This window comes from Myripristis murdjan, chromosome 6 (assembly GCF_902150065.1).
Source record: "Myripristis murdjan chromosome 6, fMyrMur1.1, whole genome shotgun sequence".
In the NCBI taxonomy this organism is placed as follows: domain Eukaryota; kingdom Metazoa; phylum Chordata; class Actinopteri; order Holocentriformes; family Holocentridae; genus Myripristis; species Myripristis murdjan.
This window is the reverse complement of record NC_043985.1, coordinates 23,579,883-23,607,856: the sequence shown is the minus strand read 5'-3', so window position 1 is coordinate 23,607,856 and position 27,974 is coordinate 23,579,883. Positions and strand designations below refer to the sequence as shown.

At 40.3% G+C, this 27,974-nt stretch overlaps 2 protein-coding genes across 3 annotated transcripts; both read right to left on the bottom strand.

The window, feature by feature from the left end:
* Positions 1-76: 76 nt before the first annotated feature.
* nr1h4 (nuclear receptor subfamily 1, group H, member 4) lies at positions 77-10,834 on the bottom strand. Of its 2 annotated transcripts, none has more exons than XM_030052928.1 (9): positions 10,738-10,834; positions 9,362-9,739; positions 7,631-7,771; positions 5,195-5,337; positions 4,491-4,589; positions 3,942-4,041; positions 3,544-3,690; positions 1,103-1,216; positions 77-315 (listed from the first exon to the last, which is right to left on the bottom strand). In XM_030052928.1, the coding sequence occupies exons 1-9, from the start codon at positions 10,832-10,834 to the stop codon at positions 77-79; spliced, it is 1,458 nt and encodes a 485-aa protein (XP_029908788.1). The 2 variants fall into 2 exon arrangements, with proteins under 2 accessions (XP_029908788.1, XP_029908789.1); XM_030052929.1 differs by lacking the exon at positions 10,738-10,834 and adding an exon at positions 10,275-10,305.
* Positions 10,835-13,890: 3,056 nt separating this feature from the next.
* On the bottom strand, positions 13,891-25,721 carry slc17a8 (solute carrier family 17 member 8). Its single transcript, XM_030052961.1, has 12 exons — positions 25,175-25,721; positions 22,409-22,664; positions 21,999-22,117; positions 20,804-20,918; positions 20,533-20,620; positions 18,611-18,697; positions 17,871-18,013; positions 17,608-17,757; positions 17,360-17,492; positions 16,678-16,788; positions 16,042-16,169; positions 13,891-15,794 (listed from the first exon to the last, which is right to left on the bottom strand). The coding sequence occupies exons 1-12, from the start codon at positions 25,273-25,275 to the stop codon at positions 15,456-15,458; spliced, it is 1,770 nt and encodes a 589-aa protein (XP_029908821.1). The 5' UTR covers positions 25,276-25,721; the 3' UTR covers positions 13,891-15,455.
* Between the last annotated feature and the right edge of the window lie 2,253 nt (positions 25,722-27,974).

The window sequence follows — 27,974 nt, the reverse complement described above, 5'->3', positions numbered from 1 at the left end:
CATGACTTTTTGTTACAAGTTTAAATGTTCATTTTATCATCTCCTATCCACCCCATGCTGCCTTTTTCCTGGTATGTCACTGTACATCCCAGATTTCACAGAGCAGTGGGGTGAATTTGTGGTCACTCATTCGCCATGATGTGAGCATTTCTGCGTGGTGGTGGTTGAGTGTCCTCAGCTCAGTCAGTCGTCCCAGAAGGCGAGCAAAGTACTGCGGCTCCTGTGGATGCTGCAGGGCACATAACTTCCTCAGCACATCCAGCACGGGCTCCTGAAGCCTCTCGACAGCCCGCTGATCCTTTACATAAGGCCGATCTGCAGGGGAATGGGGCAAACAAGGCAGTCAGGAAAAAGAGAGTGAGAGTTCTAATGTAAGGCCAAGTGTATTTAAGTACATTTACTTAAATTCTGTACTTAGTCTAAGTCCAGCTTTGAGGTACTGGCACTGAGTGTTTCCGCTTTTACTCCACTACATTTCAAAGGGAAACACTGTACTTTTACTTCTCTACATTTATCTAACAGCTGTAGTTACATGGTACCTGAATACATGCAAAACACATGATACACTCATAAAATATGATGCATTGTCAGTTAACATTAGCCAACAGTATGGAGCAGATACAGCCACAACAATATTTCTTACAGGTGAAATATCAATAATTTAATAATTTACTCTCAAACTAACCATTCTTCATAATGACTTCTGTTGCTGTACATGATATTTTACTGCTAAAATTGCATTAATGTAACATTCTGAATGCAGGACATTCAGTATTTTTCTTAAGTTGAGGATTTGAGTATTTTTTTAACTGCTGCAGTTAATATGGCCTGTTCATACTTCCAAATCAGTGATGATAAATCAGTGATTTTCGGTATAAACCATGCTGCATGTTTATTTAGGAAACATAAATACATGCAGTGCTTTTTGTTCTCTTATTATGCAATCAAACAGAGATAGATTTGCAAAACTATCACCACTGCACTCAAAAAAAAAAATGTTTTGTTGAAAGTAAAATAAATTTGTGATTAAATGTGATTAAATGTGATGTTGTGAGTGAATAGCTGGATGATGGATCAGGGACAGTTGTTGTTTCTGGCTCACCTGGTGTCAGGATGGTTATGGCGGTGAGCAGAGCCTGTTCCTCCTGCATCATCTGAAGGTTACAAATACTTTTGTAGAAGTTGAACATGGGCGTCATGAATTCCTCAGATATACCTGCAGAAATGACAGACAAGAATTTGCGGCATTAAACCGACTGGTCATGACATGTCACATAATATGTTTGTGCTCTGTGAAGAAGTGAAAGAATTCATTGAAAAAGTGGAAAATGGCTGACAGTGTGTGAGCAGGGAAAATGGCATTACAATCATTTCTGTAATTATTTGTGGTGATTACAGACAGGCCAGCTCTCCTGGGGAAAAAACGATGAAGGAAACTTGGCTCAGAGATAACATGAAAAACCTAACAGGCCACTGTAATGACACAAAAAGGTGGTGTGTTAGTGAATGTTTAATTTCTAAATTACAGCACAACTACAAACAGGGTCACACTCTGTTAGCGCTGTTATTTACAGGGCAGTTACAGAGTTCAGTGCCTATTCATAGAACAGGAACAGAAAATAAATAAACATTCAAAAAATGTCTGAAATGGCATTTGCATGGCCAGTCAGCTGATTGGAAAACCCTGCTTACCACTCCCATGCTTACTGAAATATCTTGACTCATGTTTAACTTATCCTATGAATTTTGTGTTTTTAAATGCTCACATGGGGTAAATTACAAAAACAACTGAAATGGCTTAAATGCATGATGTGTTTTGTTTTTGCTTTTGTGTGTTTGCTTTATATTTGAGCAGAGAAATTACTCGATCATCTGTCACAACAGTGTACTGTGCATACTGTTCTTGTCAAAAAACATGTTTTTAACATTTCCTTTTGTAAGAATTTCCTTTGGTGTTTTGTTGTTCAGAGGAGAGTTTTGTGAAAATGAATTGCAGTTTTAGAAACTGAGGAAAGCTTTAATATTCATCATTGGTATCTCACTCTTATAAGAAAGAATATGAAGTACATTTTTCTTTACTGTTATTCATCAAGATATATCCATGAAACTTGCAGTTAGCAAGCACAAAAACAAAACTTACTGTGTATGATGGTGCACTGTTTGACTGTTACTAAAAATTATTGTCATTGTTTTGATTGTGGAGCGTCATAACTCAGTGTTGATCAGTGCTTTTTATGATTTGTTTGTGTCTTGATGAACCTTGAGTGTTAACTGGTGAACTGGCAGCCTGGTTTTAGAGTCTTTATACTGTTAACATGGTAAAAATAAAATCTTCCAGCAAATTAATCTGCTTCATTCATCGCTAATGAGCCAAAACATCTGGTAAGCCTAGAATTATCACAGTCTGAGTAATGTTAGAGGTACAGTATCAGTAGATCTCTGCAATTAGAGGTGAACTGTAATGCTCTCCATCTTTGCATAACGATTCACTAAATGATAGGGATGGGAATATTAGAAAATTAACTGCAATCAAACCACAGCGTGTTCTCTTTATTCATTTCAAAGGTTTCATTCAGTTTGGTCTTTTCCCCTGCAACTGGACAACCGACTCCACTTTCAAAGTCGCAGGAGGGAGCCTGTCGCCTCAGACCCGTCATCGAGCCCCTCAAGCATTCAGAAATGCCAGTGGGACTCAGAGGGAGAGAAGTGGACAAAAGCGCTCTTGATGTTTTGATAAGGAACAATGGTCTCTTCAGACAGCTTTGCTCTCTATTCTCCCAGACTGGCCTTTAGTGTGAATATCTCTCATCCCCACCGCGCACGCTGAGGGACCCTGTGACGCACACACACTCCTGCCATCTCTGCCACCGTCCATTTAACTGTCCAACCTGGCTTGATGTGATGACACCTCAAATACATATAAATAATTATTAAGACCACCAGACAGTGAACTATTTTCAATCATTTGAAATCATATATTAGATGACAGGGAGAAATGAATGCATGGATGAACTATATTCACAACAGAATACTAAAAATATTTTAATTCTATATTAATCCAGAGTAGACTCATTGCGTCTACTTTGTCAAGGTGTCGTTGGAGACTTCACTCTAATGTTTCTCTTTTACCAGTATGCTCACACACGTGCCAAAACAGCATGAAACTGTAGCCAGTGGGGGTCTGTTTGCCTGTGTAACCTACACCCAGCCTGAGATCACCAAGTTAGCACACATTGCCCAGCTGCATCACACAGATCAGGCAGATCCATTATTCATATTAGACCTGACTAGACTTTGCCTGCTTGGCTGCAGACGGATCTACAAAATGTCATGCTGCTGCTGTGTGTGTGTGTGTGTGTGTGTGTGTGTGTGTGTGTGTGTGTCGAAAAAAGGACAGATTCTTTTGAAGGTCATGAACGAGGAGAGGAAAGTTCAGATCACACCTCCATAACATTATCAAATGATTACACTGATTTGTGCTGGTGGACGCGTGTTTGATCAGATGTGCGGTGGTAATATTTTAGGTGCTGTGTGCTGCCGTACCACTCCTGCGTATCCTCTCCTCCAGCAGCTCTGTGTGTCCCTGGGGCATCTTCCTGGTGAAGACTTGAGCCGAACGCAGGAACATGGCTTCCACAGCCGAGCCCTTCAGCAGGGCAATCTGATCTTCATGATCCAGAGTCAGAAAGCCTAGCAGAGGCACCATACCACTCATTATATCCCTTGCCAACAGGGTGAGCAATGACATGAGAATAATATTAAGCCAATTTGTTTCCTCATTGATATGCCGTTATCAGTATCTTTGCTCACATAGTGTTATTGAACATTGTACTTTTATGGGACACTCTCTGTATCACTGCACATGGCCTTGTAATCGTGAATGTCCTTTGGTGAAGCAATGAACTATGATCCACTCTGAGAGATAAGCTAGGATACAATACCTGGAATATTTTTGGTAAACTCCACCAGAACTTGCACATGACTTGTTGCCATTTCTGTCAGGAGGATGAAGTTTTCCTCTGTGTTGAACTGCTCTTGTAGCTGGGGAGATAACATGAGCACACAGCACTGGGACAAATTGGACTGACTGAGACAAGACTGGCTGATAGGCCAAGTTGCATAAGCTCCACCAGCAGTGGGTCATGCTACTGGAACAGTGGTGCACTTTACTATTCCTGTTAATATCAGGTAGGACAAAGTTGGCTTACTTTAAAGCTTGTGCAGATAACTTTTTCCTTCACAGTTTTGACAGCTATACACAGATGGTTTATGGGCATTAAATTTCTAAGACTAGCTGTGCTGACTATTCATAAATGGACAGAGTAGGTGATCATGTAAAGGAAGCCCAGTTTTATGTCTGTCTTTATTGACTTCATGCATATGGGCCCTGTTGCAAGTTTTCAAATGGTTATTTCCTTGATCCTCTAATGCCAGCAGCACAAGTCATTTGAAGAAACCTGAAATTTTCAGTGATGTGGAGAGTAACATACCAGTTTTTTGGCCATATCCTGAGGAATTCGGTGTTTGTTGTAAGCATCAACAATGAAATTCAACAGTGTCTGCTGCTCTTGTGTGAGTTCAACTTTCTCCTAAATTAAAAACAACAATATGTCAGTTAGTGATGCAAGTTTTTTTTCACAGTTTGTAAAGTGGTGGTCATTGTGAGTGTGTATGCAATATTTATAGAGTGCAGATGCTATAGGGCAGTGGCGCAGATTTCCCTTAGACATTGGGGGGGACAAGAGGGGTGCCAAAGTAATATATATTATAATTTATAAATATTGGGGGGGACTTGTCCCCCGTGTGATTTATTATCTACTTCTTTACTGTATCACTCGTAACATGTGAAAAAATGTTCCATTGAGAAATTGAGAAAAATAAATATAGTTCTATTTATTTGTAAAGCACAATGTTTCAGCCTGTGGTTGAAACATCATGCATTGGCCTCAGTTAAGATGTTATCTGAAAAGAAGTTTGAAAAGAAAGCAACACTTCATTTGTTGTGTTTGGGTTATTTTTCAAAATCAGAGCCTGCTTCAACCGTTGTGTTAACTGTTTTGTGGGCATGAATCTTGAAAATGAGGGGAAAAAAATACGTCAAAACAAATTGAGAAAAATTGGAAATGTTCAAGGGAAAGTACTGACTTGATTACTACACACACTGTGTGTGTTACAGTAGAGAGGTTGGGGTTACCTTGGGCAGTTTGGTTGTAGAGGTGACCTGTTTGTTGTCTCCGTTGTCAGCCGCTTCTGTCTCGTCGCCTGTGGACTCTGCTGGGGAGGCCTTGGTGTTCTTCCGCAGCCTTTTAGATTTACACTGGATCTCTGTCAGCAGACCTGCCAGCAGCGATGAGGGTTTCACACGGTGTGTTAAATACTCCACTGCTGTTTATTCAACAGTGACTCCATGCAGTGGCACATTCAGCATGGGAATACATTTTATTTATAATGCATCCATAATAGAGATGCATTTATCATTTATCAATGTGATTTATCCTTAATATTAGTGAGTGCATGGAATAACTGGTGAATTTTTGGACTCTAACTGTAATTCTGTATTTTTAAGCCACTGATATCTTGACATTAGACATAAAAACAACTGTAACATCATCCATCCATGTTAGTAATCCACACTATTCACATTCCACAACTGACAAAACAGTTTTCTTAGCGTGTTTTAGTTGTCACCAGGATGCATTTACATAACCCCACCAATGTTTATATTCCAGTTACCAATGACTAACTCATCCTAGCTGTGTTCGCATTCTTGTATTATGTCTGGGTATATCCTGTTTTTGAGGTTCATGGTTCATGGGCAGGATATCTAGGTGCTGTTGTAGTCTGGAGTGTGTCCAGTTTGGTGACATTACAGCATGCTCTCTGCTGTTTGCAGATGATGTTGTCCTTCTGTTTTGCGGCTCAGTGTTGACAGAGTCGAGATGGCGAGCCTCTGCCCCAAATGGGGTCTGAAGGATTATGAGATCATGAGATTTTTTTTTAGGAAAATCAGCTGCAGTAATGAGACTATGGTGACTATGGTGAAGACAGAGCAAAGCCACAAGACAAAATTTCAATCTACTGGTCGCTCTTCGTTCTGACTCTTACCTGGTTATAAACTCTGTCATGAGCAAACAAAAATTAGATTGTGTATTCAAGAAGCCAAGTCAAGATTGCTGCAAAGGTTGATTGGCAGAGTCACACAAGTCACTTTGAGTGATGGGGTAAGAAGTTTGGCAACTTGAGAAGACCTCAGTATCAGGCCACTGCTCCTGCACATTTCAAGGAGCGTAATGAGGTGGTTAAGGCCAGGTAAAGATGCCTCCTGGGCACCTCCTTTTGTGTTCCAGAGATGCTTGACTGGTATGAAACCTTGGGGTAAAGCAAGGACATGTTGGGGAGAATACTGCTGGACCCGAGAGGGATAAGCAGCTAGAAATTAGATGGATAGATGGCTGGATGGATGGATGGGTAGCAACTCATTAATCCTTAACATTTTTAGTGGTTTAATATGTAACAACATTTGAGATGAGGAGCAGAAAATTATTTTTTCTGAATTCTTCTATACAAAATCCATTAAGTGGTGAAGAACATCTGTCTGTCAAAAGTTATCCAAGGCCTCCGAGGACATTCAAGAGAATAATGGAATCGGGGAGATGGAGGGAGATCAACTTCTCTAATGGGTGGGGCCCGTCAAGATATGAACTTTTTACACTGTGACCAAAGGAGGCTTTGAGTACGTCTGACTTGCCATCCAAAACTGTCCCAGATAAATATACACAACTCAGACAGTCACTGTTGTCCCAGCAGGCAGGGTCATGAATTCCTGCCACCTTGCAATATTTATCACAACTTCGCTGCACTATTTATGAGCAACAGGAGCCCAGTTCTCCCTCCTGCTCTCTTCAGAGCTGACAGCTCTAAATAGACCCTATAACTAATGTTCCTCAAAGGCCGGCTTTGCTCAGGGAAAGAAATACATAGACTACATTTACACATTTACACAAATTGTATCTCTTCTTTGCTTAGAATATCATTTTGATTTGCTGGTTGTATATTCTTATTCAATTAAACTTTGTCTTTCAAAAATGCCACATAGATGAAAAATTGTTCCCTAACCTTCCTTACTTTATATTGCAAAAATACTCTGAAATCTTTCTTCTGCTACTATTTTTTTACAGTTCCAGTAGAAATTAAAATTCTTAAAATAGCCATCAATGCAAAAAATAATCTATAGCAAGTTTATTTTCATGACTGTACCCATATTATACGATGTGTATTTCCATGAGACGGATCATAAGCTGTCCATTTTATCTGCTCCACTCCTGTAGCAGCAACAAAAGCAGCACCTTTCTGTTGTGTGAGAGTGAAATGCATTTCCCTCCCTAGAAAGATTCACCAGGCCATGTCAGAACGCAGAGTGAGCGTTCACCACAGTGATCGCTGACAGGCTTGGATAAATGAAATCATTACCTCTCATGTGCTTGTGGACAGTGTGAAGCAAGCCACAGGAATTTAGGATTATTACATTCCTTCCCTTCTTTACTCCCAAAAGGAGTTTTAATTGTCCTTCTACGACTGTCCTTGTAGCCCAAGTAGTTAAGAGAAGCTCTTGGCAAGTAATGATACTCACACTCCGCCAGCATGCCCATCTCCTTGCACTTCCTTAGTCGGCACTCCTGGCATTTCCTGCGCATATACATGTCCATCTCACAGTTTCCTCCACTCTTGCATTTGTACACAGCATTCTTTGTGATGCTCCGTCTGAAGAAGCCTGAACATGATCGGCAAAACAGTATCATGAGCCTCACAGAAATATAAGTGAACACAAAACTATGACACTTTGTATTTTGTTTGAAAATAGCAAACATAAAATACCAAATAAGAAAGGGCCTAACTTTATTTTATGAAGCTGGACTACAGTATTTTGCCCAATATTGTTTCCAACTATCTTGAACATAAAGGGGGAATTCACCGATTCTGAGGGCATTCAGAAAAAAATGAAGATGGTAGCTGTGTGACACATTGTTCTAATAATATAACAGAGAGAATCCTGCAAACCCACCTGGCAGTGGATCAGACAGTGAGAGCAGTAGAGCGCAAACACACACACACACACACACACACACACACACACACACACAGTGAGAGAGAGAGAGAGAGAGAGAGAATAACTTTGGAACAGTTATTAGACATTCTGACACACAACATTAAACACAATGACATGCATTAGCGTAGCCGAGCTCAGGTTCCCCCTGCATTGTACAGCGGAAAGCTGAGAGGGAACCCAATCTGGCAGCAGAACCAAGTACAGGCAAGGTAGACCTAAACCTATTCTCAGTCAAACGGCAAGAAAGGCCAGTGGCTGCGCTCCTGGCATTGTCCAACCTCACAGTGTGGAATTACACTCATATCCATTCACACTGTGGTTTGGCAAAAATCAGAGCAAACCAACACCGTCATAAAAATATGGGGAGGAGCTGCTAAAGGCCACTTCCTGTGTGTCACCATATACCGATTCCATTATAAGATAGCTGTAAAGTTAAGCTGCGTCTTGGGATTTTTAAAGGGCAACACATATCCTTTGTTCTCTTTATTGTAAATCCACTTCAATTTGTTCCTCATTTGCCGAGTGCCGGTCACACCATAACTTGGTTTGCATGGTTTAACTCTCCCTTGTCGGCATCTCATCAAATATGCAATGAACGGTAATATACTAAAGTGTGTAGTAACAGTAGAAAGGTACATTACACCAATGTGTGTCAGCATCCACACACAAACTGTAAGTGAGTTGCAGCACCAGTGGAATCATTGTCACTTAGCCAGTCAAGTGTTCAGTTGCTAACAAGATCTTAAACCATTAATGATTATGCATTACATTTCACCAGCTGCTGGTTTACCACAGCCCTTTGCTACAGTGCTGTAGATTTGAGCTCCTGTAAGTCAACAGCTAATGAATCAGTAGGCATCCTCCTAGACCGATATAGGCTTCAAGGAAATGTACTTTAAAGATAATATGCTGATGGAAAGCAGCCTGAAATCCATCTCAGGTAAATACACTTATCAAAAATCATTTACAGAAATACCATAAAAATGATTTAATGAGAGCGGCACGGTAACATTCAGCTTTCTCTTTTGTTGTCTGACATTATTGTTATGTTCTTGTGAGTGTTTCCCTGTGGCTTCTGGCATTTTGGATGAACTCAACACCTTCATATCTAAATTAATTTGCTCTAGTGCCCTTCTCCTTAAAAAATAATGTAGAAATCAATCTGCTGCTCAACAGGAACCATACAGGCAGTCAAAAATCACGACTTGGACTTCAAGAACCCAATGTTGATATGTTGTTAATTGCTCCTCTCACCTTTACATCCCTCACAGGTGAGAGCATTATAGTGGTATCCGGAGGCCTTGTCCCCACACACTACACACAGTTCCTCTCCTTTGACCCTTCCAGCTTTTGACATGTGCCGGGTCCTCTTGCACACGGCCGGCGTCACAGGTGACACCTCCTCCATCTCAGCGTCATAGGTAACCTCCAGGGGTCCTTTCCTTAATTCGTACATCCCTGTGTGTGAGTACCACTCCTCTCCGCTGTACTGAGGGTAGTAGTTCTGACTGGAGTAGTATGGCGGGGAAGACATGGTTGGCTCCATCGATGGGTACTGCATACTGGGATAGCTAGTGAAGGGTAAGACGTCTGGTTCCTGCAGCAGAGGACTCCCTTGGTCGGCCAAAATATCTACAAAAAAGAAGGGGGATTGCAGAAAGGTTATAGATGATGGTGAAAGCATGGTGAGGTATTTCACAAGGAGCCCATAAACCAAAGGGAAAATTATCTGGGATAATGGTGTTACATCAAGTGCTTTCCTGCAGAAGCTTGTTAGCCTTAGATAATGGTTCCACAGTGGATAGCAATCCACACAAGCACATATACTTTAAACCCATAAATGATTAACAACATCCTTGCATAGAGCACAGCACACCGTCTCAGCTGGAAATGGACATGTAACTCCATGCTAAACGAGGTGACCCATTTGAAATTACCTGAATGTTGAATGTGAAAAATGTGGGAAAAAAACAGAATCTCAAATACAATATTGTTTGATCATGACTAACTTTCACAACTATTCATGATACATGAGATTTACTTCACAATGTATGGTTCATTTCATGAACCATACAAGAGAATCTCATCTGACAGAAGCCTTTCAATGCATTCCTCTCTGTAAATTAATATACAGTAAGATGAAACCTGTAAAGTATGTAACACTGACCTCGTGAAGACTTGGTCTGGACCATGGCCATCTCAGTGTCACAGCACAGAGACTTCACAGAGACACTGTGCTCTGATCACAATAGTCCCACTGTGGCTTGTAGCTGTACCTTTGCTTCTACCTCTCCCACTAATTAAACATCTTTGCTACATCTACTTTGATGGAAAAACCTTCCCTTAAACACGGCACAAGTAGAAGAGAGTTACTTGGCACTTGCTTGAAAATTGCCAAGGGGAGCAAAGGTTGTCAGAGCTACTCATTAACCTGACAGTCACATTTTTTTTACATCATTACAAGTAGCAGGTAAGTCATGCATGAAGTCATTTTCGTATTTAGTAATGGTACCAGCTGGTGACTACTGTGTGGCATGGCTGGTGTGTGAGCACTGAACTGTGGGAGCTAATGTGGGACTCTAATGTGAACCAGATATCTCAATACACTGCTTTAGGTGACGAGGACTCACCGTACAAGTGAGAGCTCTCTGAGAGGGAGAATCCATCGTTGGGTGGGATTTGCAACGGTCCCACCATGTTGATGTCGGGGCCCACCCACTCATTCATTCAGGAGGGTGGTCGGGCACCAGCTCAGGGGAAGCACGTCGTCACTCACAAGCAGTATGCCTCCGTCTGATTCTGTAACAAGCAACAAGTGATGGGTGAGTGTTGTGAATTTAAGATTCAAGCTTCTTACGATTCATCATCATTCGTCATGTATTTGCCCATGTGGTACCACAGTACAGTAGTTGAATACTCTTATAGGTCTGTATTAACCTCCGACCCTCCCTCCCATAGTCACACACACACTGGAAAGTAATTAAACATCAGGTAGTGAGTCTCCACTTCAACACACTTGACAGGTCTTCTCTCCCACATGGGGTTGATACACTCAGTGGCTACCATGTGGGGGGTTGGAGGATGAAGGTCAACAACAAGGCCTCCTTGACAGCATGCTGCCGAAAGAAGCAATATTCTATTGTCAAAGCTTTTAATATATATGTTTTATTGCATTATTACATACTGAAGCTCAGTTGTGCTGTTATACCAGGCCACAGTATGTGTCATATAATCATTTTTGTGTTATATTATCTTCCCTAACATGATTTTATATAGCCTATGCAAGGCTTCGGTAGCCTGTAATAAAAATGAACAACTTGTAATAAAACTTCAGATATTTGACTTGTAGACCCACTGATGGCATCTCATGAATAACCCAATTGTTTCCTCAAGCTTCTCTGCTTTGACATTACAAGACACAAGGCCACAGTGAACAGTGTAAGTAAATCACATGAAAACACGGCCACATGTGAGCCGCTACTTTTACGACTCTCATTTGCCACTTTTTTTTGTTCAATTAGCTCAGTTTAATTTCCCCTGAGGACGAACATCAGCCCACAAGGAGCTGGAAAGCCACAGGTCTATCAGCCCACACAACAAGGAAGCCAGCATCTCTCTCCAGCAGGTACAGTGGCACACCGCAGAGTCATAACAAGTCATCAAGTCACCATCATGCCACCGTTGTTCATGAAATATGCTCTCACTCGGTCAATAATCCTTACCTTATTCCAGCCTGTTGATTTCCCCTGCTGAATCCCAGTCCAGTGGGCAACCTTCAGTCTGTTTCTGATATCCACACTGTGAACTACAGTACCATCAATATTTGCTAATGAACATTAGGCTGCTTCTGTCTGGGATCCAGTGAGTACGTGTGTGACCAGCTGGGGTCAGGGAAAAAGGAATGGTGGTTATTAATTAAACTGTCCATTCCTCTCCATGACCCCCCCCCCCCCCACCACCACCACCTCCCCCCTCCACCCGCCCACCCCCTCCAAAAAATACCTCTTTATCTTGCCAAGAGAAGAGGCTGCCATACGAATTCTCCAGCAGACCAGAAATCCCTCCCACACACACTAACCTCACACACACATTGCACATACATCAAGTCATTAGCATGACTCAAGCAACTAGTGTGTGTAGTAGTGTGAGCTCGCCAAGCAGCAATGCAGCTATCAGTCCATTAGTTTATATGTTTTATCACTGAGCAGAAACAGTGTATGATGGTGTGTATGTGTCAGTTATATATAACATCTTATTATCACAATAATTATGCTACACTGGACATTTTTTAAATTTTATAAGTTACAGAAGAGACTGAAGTTGCCATATAGGTCTGATATAGAAAAGTTTCCTCTGACAGCAGGCTGTGTGGCAATCACTGGCATCTGTCCTTGAACCAATCAAAGCCGTTTTTATCCCATAACTGCAGTGTGAGGTCAGCGTCTGTCCCAGACATCTTCAGGCTGTGTCTTTTGGTGATTTGTTAAAAGTAGCTTGTTCTCCTTACATCAGCTGAGAGGAGCACCATGCATGGGAAATTAAACGTGAATTGATCCTTGTCTCCATAATCCTTAATGAATGCAAAAAAATAGTTTAATCATTGACGGGTTCTTGCTCCATCCAGAGAGGCCCTTCTGAGTCAACAGACAGTCAATCTGAAATAAACAGAACCTTTGCCATTGGTTGTTGGCTGTTTGTGGACTATCTGGTCTGTGTTTGACAGCCTGGGAGGAACACGCTGGTTGTGACGGCCTCTGGAAAGGAACAGACAGAGATGTAGCAAACAATTTTTCAGTATACACTAGACGTCCCCTTTTCTCTTTTTTTTTATCAGTAGAGCATGGATTCAGGGCTTCGTTTTTTGTTAGCTGTTAGCAACATACAGGACTGTTGACAAGTCACGTTGGCCATGGAATGAAGTTCATTTAAAATAATTTTACTCTGTTGGGTGTTGGTTTCAGCTGTTCTTTTCTGTTTTGTCTTGGTGTGTGGTTACTCGCTCCAGACAGAGCTCGGTGTTGCTGTGAGCGACCTGCAGATGAAATTACAAATTCAGGCTCTGGAAAGTGACATGATCTCTAGTTCTAGTTCTCAAGGGCATGAAAGGAGTATGGACAGTAACAAGACCCATAACCTTGAACCGTAAACACAATACTGTGAATAAAAACAGATAAATAAATAAAATGACTTCTCTTAGAGCACCAAATGTACACAAAGCATCATTTTCTGACACTTTTCAGCAACAGCACTTTAGTATAAGCGATGTAACACTGGAGAGGAATATTACGCCTAGTAATTATCGTCCAAAGTGAAAATGGAACAGTGTTGGATAAAGGCAGATAAGACAAAGGATGTTTACCACAAGATGATGGGAAACAGACCAGCTTTTGGAGTATTTAATAACTGAGACGTCTAATTTGACTCCACTAACATAAACAGGCAACGTTAAGGGAAAAATCTATTTAGTCAAATAGTTATATAAGATCCAGCTTGTATAGAAAAGTACAGATAAGAGCGAGAGAGGGAGACAGAAAGAGAAGAGAGAGTATGTGTTGTTATTGTCTTATTTGTAAGTTTAATTGGGTAATTTCTGATTATTGTTGACTCATCTCATTAAGCCAGATAGAAGATCTTTTGATATATTCCCCTTAATATAAGTAAATTCAATGGTAAAAAATATACTGGAAGGAGGGAAACAATATTAACCAAAGTATGGAAACAACCCTTTTGCTGGCATAACAAGGGGCAAAAAGCATCCTAGTATTTCCACTCCACGGACAGTCTGGTTAAAACAGTTACATATTTTCTTTATTTATTTATTTCCCATTAAAGCAATTGACAAATTGCACTTTGATGATGTATTAAGCACATTAAAATTTCAAATAGATGAGGTGAGATGTGATGATGAACAGTGTCTTTCACATTATTGAAAAAATCCAAAGCTGTAGACCTGTTCGGAGAGTTCTTGTTGTTAAACCAAAGCATCTTCATACAGAATAAATCTATAATACACCGGGCAATGTTCAAGTAAAGTGCAGATAAAATCAATACTCTTTCAAACAATAAGATAATAATTTACTGTACAAAACTGATTTTCTATTCTTCAGCAGTTATGATAAATAGTGTGGTAGATTTCCCATATTTCTATTATTACCGAAACATTACTGTACATTATTTTAGAATACAAATTGGATCCCCTTAGAGGATAGTATGCCTACTTGCCATCTATTTCACATTCAGAAAAAAAAAGGTCAAACAACAACAGGATAAATAGACTAACACGAGATGATTGCATGGTGTGCCACCAGCACACTCCCCTGTTGGACTAAACCAGAGAAACGTGCACAGCGCCCCTCCTCTCTTGTCCCACTCTGAGATCACAGCATTATAAGGAAGGAAGCTGATATAATGCTGTGAGTAATGCATTAAAAAGTTATGGTGGAACTTGCAGCTGCTCTAGAAAGGACAGCAGGCTAAACTGTAATAAAGTGGAACCACTGAGCAACAGTGAATACGGACAAGCAGAAACAATAAAACTCAATACGTGAACACTGTGACCTGCTCCAGTTGTTGATACTGATATCAAACCAATTACATTCCATAAGCACATATCTTTTCATGTTGCATAGCTGATGCAAAACATTTCATTTTTTTTTTTTTTTTTTTTTTTTTTTTTTTACATGGTTCAAGGTAAACTACATAAACTTCATTCAAATTTCAATTTTGCTTGCGCTCACAGTACAAAGACGGGATGTCATCGGTGCAGGCTGCAGGAAAAGTAAAGCAAGTGATATGTGTTTTTGATGTAGCTTTATCAAAGCCATAGCATTTACTTTTCTTGCAATGAATGTTAATCTGTGGCTCATTTGTCATTCTACCAATCGCATTCCTCTATTATTTATGTAAATGTAGATTAAATTTAATGCCTAAGTAACCTTCAGTCGTCATCACAGTTTGCTCAGTTACATAAAGTTATGTATCATTTGATTTTATACACTGACATCTTCAAAATGTTTCACTCTGTCTTGTCCATACAATAATCTGCTCAAGATGTCTAATAAAAAGATGTCTGTTTTTTTTTTTTTTTTTTTTTTTTTTTACCATTGTTATGTTTGACTTTTATCATCAGGATCATCTCTCTTGACAGACATAAATAGTCTCAGATGATAGCAATAAAATGCGTGAATCGACTGAAAATGACAAAAGGCCTTCTTGTGGTACGTTGCTGACAGCCGCTGTTCCTTTCCTCCCAGATGACATCTGACAGTTCCACGGGTGTGAATTTGACCCTTCACCCACTTCATTGGGTTTGAGCGAAGGGGAAGTTCTTGCCCCAAGGGGCTGCTTCTCACTGGTACCGGTCCTGGTAGCTCCCATTCCCATAATGTTGATTTTCATCCTCTTCCTCTTGCATGGTCGCCCCTCTCTTCTTTTTCCAACCCTGTTTCCGGCCAGAGGAATTGTCCGTGGTTCCATAACTTTTTTTTGGAGCCATGGCAGCTTCGCTGTTGAGCTCTGACTCTTCCGCCAGCTCATCCTCATCAATAATGCCACATTTGTCCTCGCTTGTGTCCTCAGGATTTGCCCAGTCCTGCTGCTCCCCCGAAGCAAAGATAGCGTAGAAGATGACCCCTGAGTAATGGACCATGGATGCAATAACAAATACATTCTGCCACTCTTGACGAGTCTGTGGAGAGATTAAGCAGGAGTCAATGAATTTGCTGTCACAGGCAGACTTATTGATCTTTCAGCAGTTTGACATAACACATACATACAGAAGACTGTATGTGGTTTAACGGTTCAAATTAAAACAAAGCAGTATAATGTAATATAAAATAAGTAAAGTAAAGAATCAATTACACAAAAAGGACAAAATAGCTGAGGTCATGATTAATAAATATGCGAGCAGTAATTGTTAAATCAACCGATTTTACCTTGTGTTTTGTCAGGGCACCAACAATCAAGGGGCACACCATTCCCGACAGAGTTCCCACCCCATTAGAGATGCCCATCAGGATGCTGGCATAACGAGGAGCAATATCCAAATGATTGACATTAAAACCTGAGGATACAGTAAACACAAACACATTGATCACTGTTAAGCAACAAGATCTGGCAAGATCAATTCTGTTGATTATTTGGCATTACTTATTTTGTAAATGTAGCCTAATTATGATTTAAAATCATTGTGCAGTACAGAAGCACTTTGCCTCTTTGGTTGCCCAGACAACAATCCATAAAATATTCAGTAAAACTGCTTGTGTGAAGGCTTGGCAGACTGCATGTATACTGCATCACACCCAAAGGAGCAGTGGTATATTGCAGTTCGCTTTTAGCTGTGTTTCATTGGACAAAGCTCTCATAGTCCTGTGCCTAAAAGAAGCAGCTAAGATAAAGAAGGCACAAAAGAAAGATGATCACGAGATCATCTGAAGTATTCCCCTGCCTCAATTCTCACCTTTTAAGTGTATTTCACAGTCACTCTGAGGACCCATGTGTTTGCCTTTACCTACATTTTGCATTAAAAGTTACAGGCAAATCTTTGCCAAGCACAAGAAATGAGGCAGTACCTGAGATGGCGAATCCACTGAAGCCCACCGCCAGGACTAGGAAGGAGATGGCGACCCCTCGAGTGTGAGAGAACCCAACCACCAGAAGCAGAGTAGCCTCCATACCAAAGCCTGTGACAAGGCAGCACCAGAGAATGTGCTTGATTACTTCATTTACAGTCACTTGGATGTCCATTTAATATTTGTAATGTATAACCCCACAAACCACAGACACAAAATGGAAAAACCTGTGACTGCCACATATTGAAGAAATGGGAGACTTATTTCAAATGTTGCACCAAAGTCATTACAAGTTTAAGTCTTTATGGGGTCCTATGTATATAAAAATGTTTACTACTTTCAGTCCCAGCTGAGGAAACGTGTGCGAACGCTTTATGTGTATATGACGTGGTTTACTGAGATCAAGTTATATAAGCTGTAATTAACTGCTACTTCTCAGTCTCAGGCCAATACATGAAACACACTGTTCTCTGCTGCAGTCGACTGCCTTTTTAGGAAGGACAACACTGCCTAAAAAGTGCACAGTCATCAAATGCATTATAAAGATAGGGGGGATAAATGCAAAGAGTGAAACTGAGAATCACTCACAATGCTTTCATTTGCATCACACTGTATTTACAGTGATAAGTCAATAAAAAAAAAAACACATACAATGATGCATCACCAGTTTACGCTGACATACCTCCACAGTTCATGATTTTCCTCACATTGGTTGTAGACATGATTTTGTTACTGCGTAAGAAGTCAGCCAGTTGTCCTCCAATGGGAACTACGATGGTCATCACCATATGGGGCACAGCAGACAGTATGCCCACCTGCAGGGGCATACATCCATGATGTCATTACTTTAAACAAATGTGTCATATTACAAACGGCTGCTACTGCTTCTCAGTGTTAATTCAGTAGGTAAACTGATGCTATGTGGCCCACCTTGCTGATGGGGAAGCCAAAGACTTCCTCAAAATATGCCGGCTGGCTGATGAGGAGCAGGTAGAAGGTCCAGCTGCGGCAGAAGTTGGCCACGATGATGGCATATACAGGCATGGAGGTAAAGAAACGGCGCCACGGAGTCTTGAATTTCTGTGGAGGGGCAGGAAAGTCCAACTGAGCTTATGAGGATATGGGTGAAATTGTAAAAAAAAAATGTACTGAACTTAGCAGTATATTACACACAAACACACACACACACAAACCTCAGTGACACTCAGTATGTTGACACCTTCTCCAATGGCAGACTCTATGTATGACTTCTCCTCATCAGTGATGGTGGGGTGGGCAGCTGGGCTTCCATAGGCAAGCAAGAGCCAGAAGCAATACCATATGATCCCAAAAACACCTTCATCATGAAATTAGAAGAAATGGTTAAATACTTTGCAATTTAGAGGTGTGTGTGTGTGTGTGTGTGTGTGTATAAAGAATATATCTATCTTAGTGACAGCGAAGGTTTGGCTTTGGAAGATATTACAGAGCAGATTGAGGGAGAGGACAGACTAATTAAAATGGGTCTAGACCTTCTCTGGACCAACAGAGTTTTCATTATTAAAATGATATGAACTAGGTATTACTCACAGAGGCCAGACAGGAAAATGCTCATTTACATCGATAAATCATGAGATTATATCACTGGAGAACCACAGTAGTTTTATTGAAACACATTAGGCAAAGTATGGATGTTATGTGAGTGCTAATCATTTCAATCAAACTCAAAGGCGGTTCAGATAACACCCACTGGACAAAGAATGCATAGCACAGCTGTCAAAGAATAATAGGCCAGTGTCTCTTTAATGGCAACATGAGAGCATCTCTCCATGCCGCTAAAGTGACCACTAATGTACTGAGTGAACTGATCCACATTAAACAGTTTAGCTATGTACAATATGGGTGAATTTAGCCTACATCAATCATTTCATCTCTATTCAAATATTGGTCTTACCATAGATATAGAAGACTGAGGGCCACCCAACATACTGAACCAGCACTCCTGCTAAAGGCATGGCAATCACTGCTCCTGCGTAGGACCCTGGGGACAGTGAGTGTTTTGATGTTAAGATATTACAGTGTGGAAATTCATAAATACAGGAGAACACCAAATGAGACCTCACTTGTCAAGTTTAGCTGATTTCAGATTTTTTGGTGTTTACTACAAATAGTGTTTGTGTGAAAGTGAGTGAAATGGTGCCAGCAAGGGACCAAGTAAAACATTACAGCTGTTATAAATGGTTACGGGCATCTCTCGATAATGAGTTCATTTTTCAAAGCATGTCACCGACGTTGCATTACATCAGGCAAACTGTGAATGAGCTTTCACTGATTTGCCTGAGCACTTTGACACAAAAGGCTTTCAATAACCACAATTGTAAAAACTGATAAGTTCAAGATCAAAACCTGGCATGCAAACTTCAAATGGACAGTTATCGAAATCATAAGTATCATATTAAAAAAATTTCAAAACTCAAGAAAAGTAGACACAATAGTTAAAGAGAAAAATAGCAACAAACCGATGATTGACGTTACATAAATGAAACCATTACTGTGTGCAAAAAAGGGGAGAAGGAAAAAGAGAAAACACAAAAACAAACTACACTGGCACCTTTAATGCGGCATTAAAGGTGTCCTATTCTTGATGGAAGAGGTTTTGTTAATGTTAATGTTTTGTTGTTTTTCAGGCAAGTGTGTTTTAGTAGTTTTGGCTCAAATTTGGACATGAAATGGATGGTTGTGCCAAGTTGTATATTGGTGCAGAGCTGTCTGAAGAGTTTTGCAAGGCAGTGAGAAATGCTTGCCACAAAATGTAAAATAAACAACAACAACAAAAAAGTAATTCATTTTCCCCTTCAACCTTCAGTACTACAACAATCTGGTAGTACACTCTAGTGGTAAAAAAAAAATGTCTGAATGGAAGGAAACACATCAAAAACCACATTAGTTTATTCAAATAAATGCCTCCCCTAACAAAGAGGGTGTTTTAATGTATTTTCTATTATATGACGCGCATTATGAACATTTTTGTTCTGAATAAGGCTGGGAACATGAGTGTGAACACTAAGCAATGTGACACCTCATTTAGGTGAACTGAAGAGCTCCTTCAGCGGGCGCAGGTGAACCGTGTTCATTCAGAGACAATGTCAAGAGGGTTTTGATGCATCAGTTGTCATGGCACCAGTTGTAATGTGCTGGATATGCTGGAAATTCAATAAATGATGAGACTCAGTTGTCTCTCTGTGGTTATTTATTTTGAACTCAGTAAGTCTCCATGGAGAGCAGCAGTGTCCACATGTACACACTGATACAATGCAGAAAACTGGCTCCCCCAGGTTAATAAGAAAGGCGAGTTTATACATGGCGAAACAGAACTGGTTATTGTCTTTTGTCTTTTTGCACAGCATCTGGCAAAGATAACAGGGTGCAGAGACCTTGCAGCACACAGATGCTTCTGAGTTTGTTGCTACTTTGTAGGTAAGAAAGATACAGCTTTTTTTTTTTTTTTTGTGAAGATAATGTGTTTCACTCAGTTCATGACACGATTGAGGTTATATGGGGTTATTAGTAAAATTTCCACAACAGAAGTCTATTTTAATTTCAGCATCAGGCCACATCTGCAAAGCAAAAAAAGCTTTTCCAGGACCATTTCCATTTTTACTGAGGAATTTGTGTGTAAGTGCTAAAGTGGACAGAGGGGTTTGTATCAGTAAACTTTGAGCGCCTGCTCTGGTAGCTTTTTGTTGTCATGAGTCTCTTTTCGATCAGTCTCATAATGAATGATGGCAGACTGGCCATTTCATAATAAATCAGGCTTCATTGAGAGCGATTTTAAAAAGACAGACGCTGACCACCCACAGAGGCGTCATCACTCACCACAGAATGAAGTCGTGGCCAGTCTACTCCGTTCTAGAGGTGGTGCCCATTTGGACCACATCCCATGGCATGCTGGGTAGGTGACACCCTATCGTTGGCATAGTGTGAAAGACATGAAAGGTTAAAGCTTCAGATTTCTCTAGCATGTCATCGTGCTACAAGATAACTTTTCCTTTAGAAATCCTGAACTAAAACTTGAAAAATGGATAGATTTACTACAACAGGGTGGAGACACTGTAAAGAGATCAGCCTGCATTACATGCATTCTTACCTCCACTAGACCCTGCAGGATGCGGACAAACATGACGCAGCCGTAGTGCACCCTTGCTGCTGATGGGATGAACATATTCAGCACTGATGTCAGGAAAATGGCTGCCCCGAATACCCTTTGGAAAAACAAGAGCATGAATATACAGTGCAATACAATACAACACAATACAGCATTATTCATTTCCAACAGGCAATTTGATTTTGGAGATGGCAAAAAAGGTACACAAAACAATCACAGACATAGATATCACAAATGCAATGTTGGGGCAATATAGCAAAAAAATGCATGCATAAATATCTAAAACAGAAGAATAAATAGTACTAAAGCAATAGTGAAAGAGGTCCCAAAGTTATTATGCATTTTATGTGCCATGCAGGATGGATCTTGCCCCCTATAGATTGCATACAAAAAATTTGAAAAGATGGTCACTTCAATATTAAATTAAACCAGTCATAGTGGGGAAATAATGTAATTGGTGCTGTATCGCTGTAAGCTATTGTTTAGATCTGTCTCTAAAAGCACACACTACTGAATGTCTATAAACTGGATGTCTAATATTGGCAGGTAATATCTCAAAATATCTCATAGCCAAACCAACTCTGTCAGCCTTATAATAAGACAGATCTCATGCCTCTGCCTTTCATGGACAGAGATAAAGACATCCTATTCAATCCACACATTTCTGCTTCATCACCACTGTGTCGCCGAGCTCCCATCCCTTTTCTCCTTCACCTCATCCCCCCCTTCCTTCTCTTTTTCCAAAACAGTGTGTAAGTGACACTTGTAATATTCCAGTGGCTGGTGTTTCAGGGAGAAATCAGAGGCAGGATCTTTCATTATTAACTCTGTCAGTGGTGTGTCCTCCTTTCCTGTGAAGCTTTTATTACAGGACTGTTATCAGCTCCATCAGCACCGCTCACCACACCGTATGGCTTTAACCCTTAAACCACACAGATTGAGGAAGCATTTCTCACACCCCATCGTCTATTTCCAACATTTTCCTCATATCCATTCATCTTCACCATGTAGGAAAAAAAGCAAAACACAGAAAGAGACCAAAAAACCCCAAAAACAAAACAACAACCTCCAAATAACCATTATGGATATCCACACATTCTGTCCATGCTTTGGTCAACACTTTATTGTTTCTGTACTTTGCTGATGTGAGAACATCAAGTCATAAAGTGTGTGTTACCTGTTGGCAGCCAGCTTGTTGGAGATGAAACCTCCAGGAATTTGAGTGACAATGTAGCCCCAGAAGAAGGAGCCATGGATCAACCCCACCGTCTCCGGGTCCCAGTTGAACTGAGCTCTCTGTAATGGAGGGAAAAGGCTTTCAGAGGATGCCCTGTGCATGTGTGTGTGTGTTTATATGTGAATTTTATGTGTATTTACCTTTATCTAATATATAATTAACCACTAAACCACATTAATTTGGTATATTGTATTTGTCAGCATCGTGGATACATGACCGGATGACTTAATTAATTTTAATCTTGTAAGAATTCATTCTCAATGATTAAGTGGTAGGGTTAGCAACAAGAAGTTTGACACCCTACATACTAAAACGCCTGGAAAGTTAATAAATCCATTGATTCTGACAACCTGAAGGACTGGAGTCCCATTGATATAGACGGTGTTGTTGTTCACCATCTCCACTATGGCTACACCGAGGTTGCAGCGAATGCCAAAAGAGATGCAGAAGCCCAGGCCGCTGAGAATGGCGATGATGTAGCGCTTGGGCAAACCCCAGCAGCTTAAGTCCAGCAGAGGGGCGCTGCGAGGTGGAGCTGCCACTGGACGCCCATCCTCCGTCAGTTCAATTTGGTCCTCCTCGTCAACATTGGTACCATCTATTTTCCTGCAGAAAAAATACAGAAAAGGAAACAGGAAGGATTTAAAGCTTGGTGCATGAGCCACTGGGATTATTGTGGCATTATTGTGGGATTATTGTGGCAATGATGTTGCGACTTCATTCAGCCACTATTTGATCAAACAGAATCAGAAACAAGTAAAGATGTGAAACTTTAAAAGCTATCACATCATTTTGTCAATAGATGCACAATGTCCCATTTGAATGAATCCTGTGAAAGCTGACTTCACTTAACCTGTGATTTATTGATCTTGTAGAACAAAGATTCTGGGCAAAATTATGGAAGGCAATGCAGTTCTCATACCACATGCAGCTTTGTGTTACTTTATGATATTGTGATGATGATACTAGGATAAGAAATCCTTAATTGCATCACTTTTGTCTTCACCCTCATGATTTGTAGAAATGTGTGGCAAAAAAAAAAAAAAAAAAAAAAAACATGAGCACAACTGTGAGGTTCTTGCAGAGGTGAACAGGTGAACCCATGATGCATGGCTAAAAAGGTCACCGTACATCTATTATGAGGCTGCTCTCAGCTCCACCGCTCCCAACACCTGCTCCATTACCCAGAGTGCACCTCTATCACTGTCCTGCAGCTTGCATGGAGTACTTTCATCTGTCTGCATCAGCTGTATCATGCCCTTAAGTCTCCCTTTTGTTTGATTAGCTTTATTGTATTTAAAGGTATGATCAAGATACAGTTCATTTTTAATAAATGAATGGCCTGAGTTGGAGTGCTCCATATTTGCAGTAACGGTCAGTTTCTTTGCCCTGTCACCTATTTTGCATCACAACGGCGTATAAAGAGTAAGTATTTGTAAAAGTAAGTCTTAAGTCTTATTATAGCGAATTCATATTTTGCAAAGCATAAGATGAACATATCAACAAGCGCTTATAAACAGATCAAATATCAGTTTCAGATGATGTCTTCTGAAATGTTGTGGTCTAACAGGTGATTTTCAGCAGGATCTTTGTTGGCCTTCTACTCTCTTTCCTTCATTTGTTAATGTGCTAGACCATATCAGTCTCTCTTCTCATGCCACCACCTCTCCTCACAGGCTCACAGTATGAGACTGGTTAAATGTCCCCACCGTCTTGAGTGACATTATGTAGGTTACAGTTCAGTGCAGCATGTAAAGGAAGCCATACAGCCAACTGGAATGACGGACCTGAATATATTGCTGCACCAATCTAGAAAAGGCATTTATTTGCTGGAAATACCCTAAAAAAATTCTGGCACAAAGCAAGTACAAGCACCTAATCACTGAAATCATGTGCACAGTTTTTTAAAGGTGGTGTTACTTGGCCATAATGAAATGCATCATCAAAAATGTGTTATCCACCCAACTCTATTCATTATTTAAAATCTGTTTTTCCAGTGTCTTTGTGGCCAGTGTTAGCCAAAAGATCCAGTGAGAAGCAACACCTAATGTAGTGCTGCCTTTGCACTGTCCAGAAAATTGAATGAGCTTCCATAGGGATTTTGTTCTCAAATATTTCTTCCTTTGGACAGCATTTTCAGAAACATTACAGTAAATGACTGTGTCCAGGGTAGCACAAGGTCCTGATCGGTGTCAGGCAACAAAGGTAATAATTAGCTGTCTGAATCAAACATGAAGTACCTAATGAATATTGTAAAAAGCATTTGCACAAATAAATACTAACAAATTGATGAGTCCTTCTTTGATCTTTTTCTCTTTTTAGTTCCCAATTAGATCCTCATTAGGCTTCGCCTGATTCATCTAATTGTACTATTTATTTATTTATTTATTTATTTATTGTAGCTTCATTAAATGTTTTCACCATACAAATCACTTTCTCGGTCTTATTTTGTCTATAAAAAATGCCATTTGCCAAATGTGCAACATATATGAACTGTTTCATTATGTTCCTAATCTCCATCAATGACTTTCATCATCAAAAGGTAAGAGTCGATTCCTATTTCTCACTGGTTTGTACTGTGTACCAAGTACTGTACACCCTCGAAAAAAGAAAAAAAAAATCCCAGGAAATTGCCTACTTAGTCATTTATCTCTTTTAATGACAGCAGTCTACCTTATATTGCCGCCCGTACACACACACACACATACCCCTGTGAAATATGTATCAGATATGAAATATGTATCAATGTCTTAAAATAAAATCTGTGATTACATCACAGGCATTGCCTGGCAAGCACAAGAATCAAATATTTATTTATCTTCGGGATCTCTGAGAACACGCTGAGCTTAATGTGTTCGCTTCCAGGCTCCTCAAGTACTTCTGACAGCAAAGTCATATTCATAAAATGCTTTAAAATATATATATAAATATATATAAATATATATTCCATGAACCTATGCAGTCCATGAATAATGCATGAAAAAATGAACATCAAGTCATCAAAAGACAATTATTTTGTGTAATGAGAGCTCTAAATCCATGCAATTCAACATCATCTCTTTAGCCCCCACCTCCTCCCCCCGTCCCCTCTTGACTATCTGCACAAACCCTCTCACCTTTGCAGGTTTCCTAGAGAGTCCCCCACTGTGTTCTTCACTTCCTCCTTCCCCGGCTTCAGCACCTGTTCCTTCAAACCTGCTAACCCTCCAAAAGGCATTTTCCTCCACTTCTCTGTTTTCTCCCTCCCTTTATCTCAAAGCGGTGTCTCCCCTCCTCACTAGCGCACTTTGTTCTGAGAAGGAAAAAAGAAATCCACTAGATGCTGTTCTTCATCCTTCCTGAGTTGGAGGCACCAGGGGCTGGCTCCGCCCTTACGTGGTGCCAAGGGTCCCTCAAATGTAAGTTGGGCTTTTCCTCTGTGCTCCTCTCTGGTGTGAGCAGAGGTAAGTGACGGGGAGGACGGGGAGGATAAAGATGTTTGATGTGCCAGTACTCCTCAGTGTCCAAAGGACTACGAAGGTGCAGCCCCTGGATCTTGTGTCACCTCCAAAGGATCCCAAACTGTAAAGCAGCACAGAAGGGGAATGAAAGAGGAATCCGGGTTTTAGGGTGTAGACATTGTGAGCTCTTTCTGGCTGCGGCTGAGCTGAATGGACTGCTCAGATCACCTCTCCATCTCATAACTCCATTCCTGGTAAGGAGGGGTAGGGGTAGCTGGTATCTAGAGCCCGGCCCCTTGCTTTACCCATCATCATCATCATCAACATCATCATCTCTCCAGCGCCACCCCTTCAGCTAGTAAGGTTCATCTGATACCAGCCCAGAGGATGAATGATTAAATATGGATGAGCTTGACAAGTTGCATAGGGGAGAGACAGGAGTAGCTGGACTGCCGTGGTGTAAAATGTGAGCAGGTGAAACCTAAGACATCGCCATCAAGTTCCAGGTTTACTCTCCCATTCTCTACGTTCTTTTCCATGTCAGCAACAGTGGCTCCAATTGCTGTAGTTATGAGGGAGTGACGGAAATAGTAACTGCCATCACTGTGTTGTATATTGCATGAACTGATGAACATTACCATATTTCTTATGAAGTTACACTGTTTGCCTGGAATACTTATTTCGATTGTAGAGGCAACATCCATCTTTTTTTTCCAGTGTGAGATTCCTTTTTTTGCAGATCATCAAATATTCAGTGTTTTAAAAATTCAGACATTGAGATTTTAACAGTAGACTGCATGGTCTGGTGCTGAACGCTGCGGCTGTTTTACTGACGGGTTGCTCCTGAGTTACTGCTCAAGGGCAATGCTGGCATACTTCAATTATCTGTGCACACAATGAGCAAACCAACATTTCCAGCAGCACTTAGTGCTGGGAATTAACTAGTTACATGTAATTAAGTTACAAAATAAATGTAATTGTAAACCATTACAGTTGCTTAGAAAATAATGCAATTAAATTACAGATACTAATCAAAATGTTGGTGATTACATGTAAATATATTCTTTTCAGTAAAAAGCTTATATATAGAATAGCCTATAGTATTCATTCTGTTGATTTCAGGATGCAGAAATGACTTCTTCTGGCATATTTCCAGACAAAAAAGCTATTGGGACAAATTTGTGTGCAACACCATCAAGGGTAGGATGGCTTACAAGGAGCTGGTTCTATGTCTAGACAGGCTCCATTCATTAGGCAGTATGCACTTAAATTTTGAGCGTTGTTTTCGATTGGCTCTCAGGTTTGAATTTGCAACCCGTCTCGTCTGCCAATCAATCCATTGTTCTGAGCAAACCGAGTCTGCCATGCCTGCGTACAGCCGACCATGTCAAGGCGGCCTGTTGTTTGTGATCTACCTCCTTGTAGATTTGCGCAAGAGAGGATGGATTTGTTTTGTTGGTTGTGCTGAAAAATCTACTCATTTAATTCAAATTCCAAGTTTGACAGTCTGTGTTGAGCACCGTTGTCAGGTTTACACTGCCTAGTTTAACTTTTGCCCCATTTAAGGCATTTGTTAGAAAAGTTACAAGTTACATCACTTTGATGAAGTAATTATAACAGTTACATTATTATATTTTAAAAGGGTAACTAGTAATCTGTAACCTATTACATTTCAAAAGTAACCTTCCCAACACTGCTAATGGGATCCAAATAAATAAGCAAACAAATAAATAGCAGCAATTACAGAGTTTAGTCTCAAGACAGGGACAGTGGTTCTGCTTACATGTGACAAAAATGGAGAGCTGATAATTAGATGAAATAAGAAGGTTAAAAAATATACATTATATATCATAAATTAGATAGAAACTATAATATAAATCTATAAATAGAAATGTATGTGTTTTTTAATTACCACTTCCTATGGATTGGACCATTTGTGTTGGTTTGTACGGGTTGGTCAAGTGGCACAAGTCCTTTGAACACACATTCTTAGCTGAGGTTTCACATTCAGCCAACAAGAGCAGTAACTCTAACCTGATTTAAGTTTGACATGAGTGAAGATAACACACACACACACATAAACAAACAAATCTCACCTGGAATCCTTCTGGTACTGCTACAGTAATTCAGCGCTGGCCCATAAGCATCTCCACTGGAGCTGAGCAGTTTGGGGTTATATGCTCAAGGGAACACCGGCAGAGAGTAATGACATGGAGGAAACAATACAGCAACTCACTTTCAGGGCTTATGCTCAACTTAAACTTCCCAAATATTTGAACTGGGAACCTTACAGTGATGAGATGAAAAAATATCAGTAAATCACCAAAAATAGATCATGTTATTTGTTGCAAAAATAACTTCTTAATATGTTATCTAGTTTTAAAAAAGCAGCCAATAAAATAGTGTGCAAAAAGTGTTTCTGAAGTGTTGTGGAGTCTTTCAATTTGTGAATGAGTCTTCCCTGCCATCTAGTGTT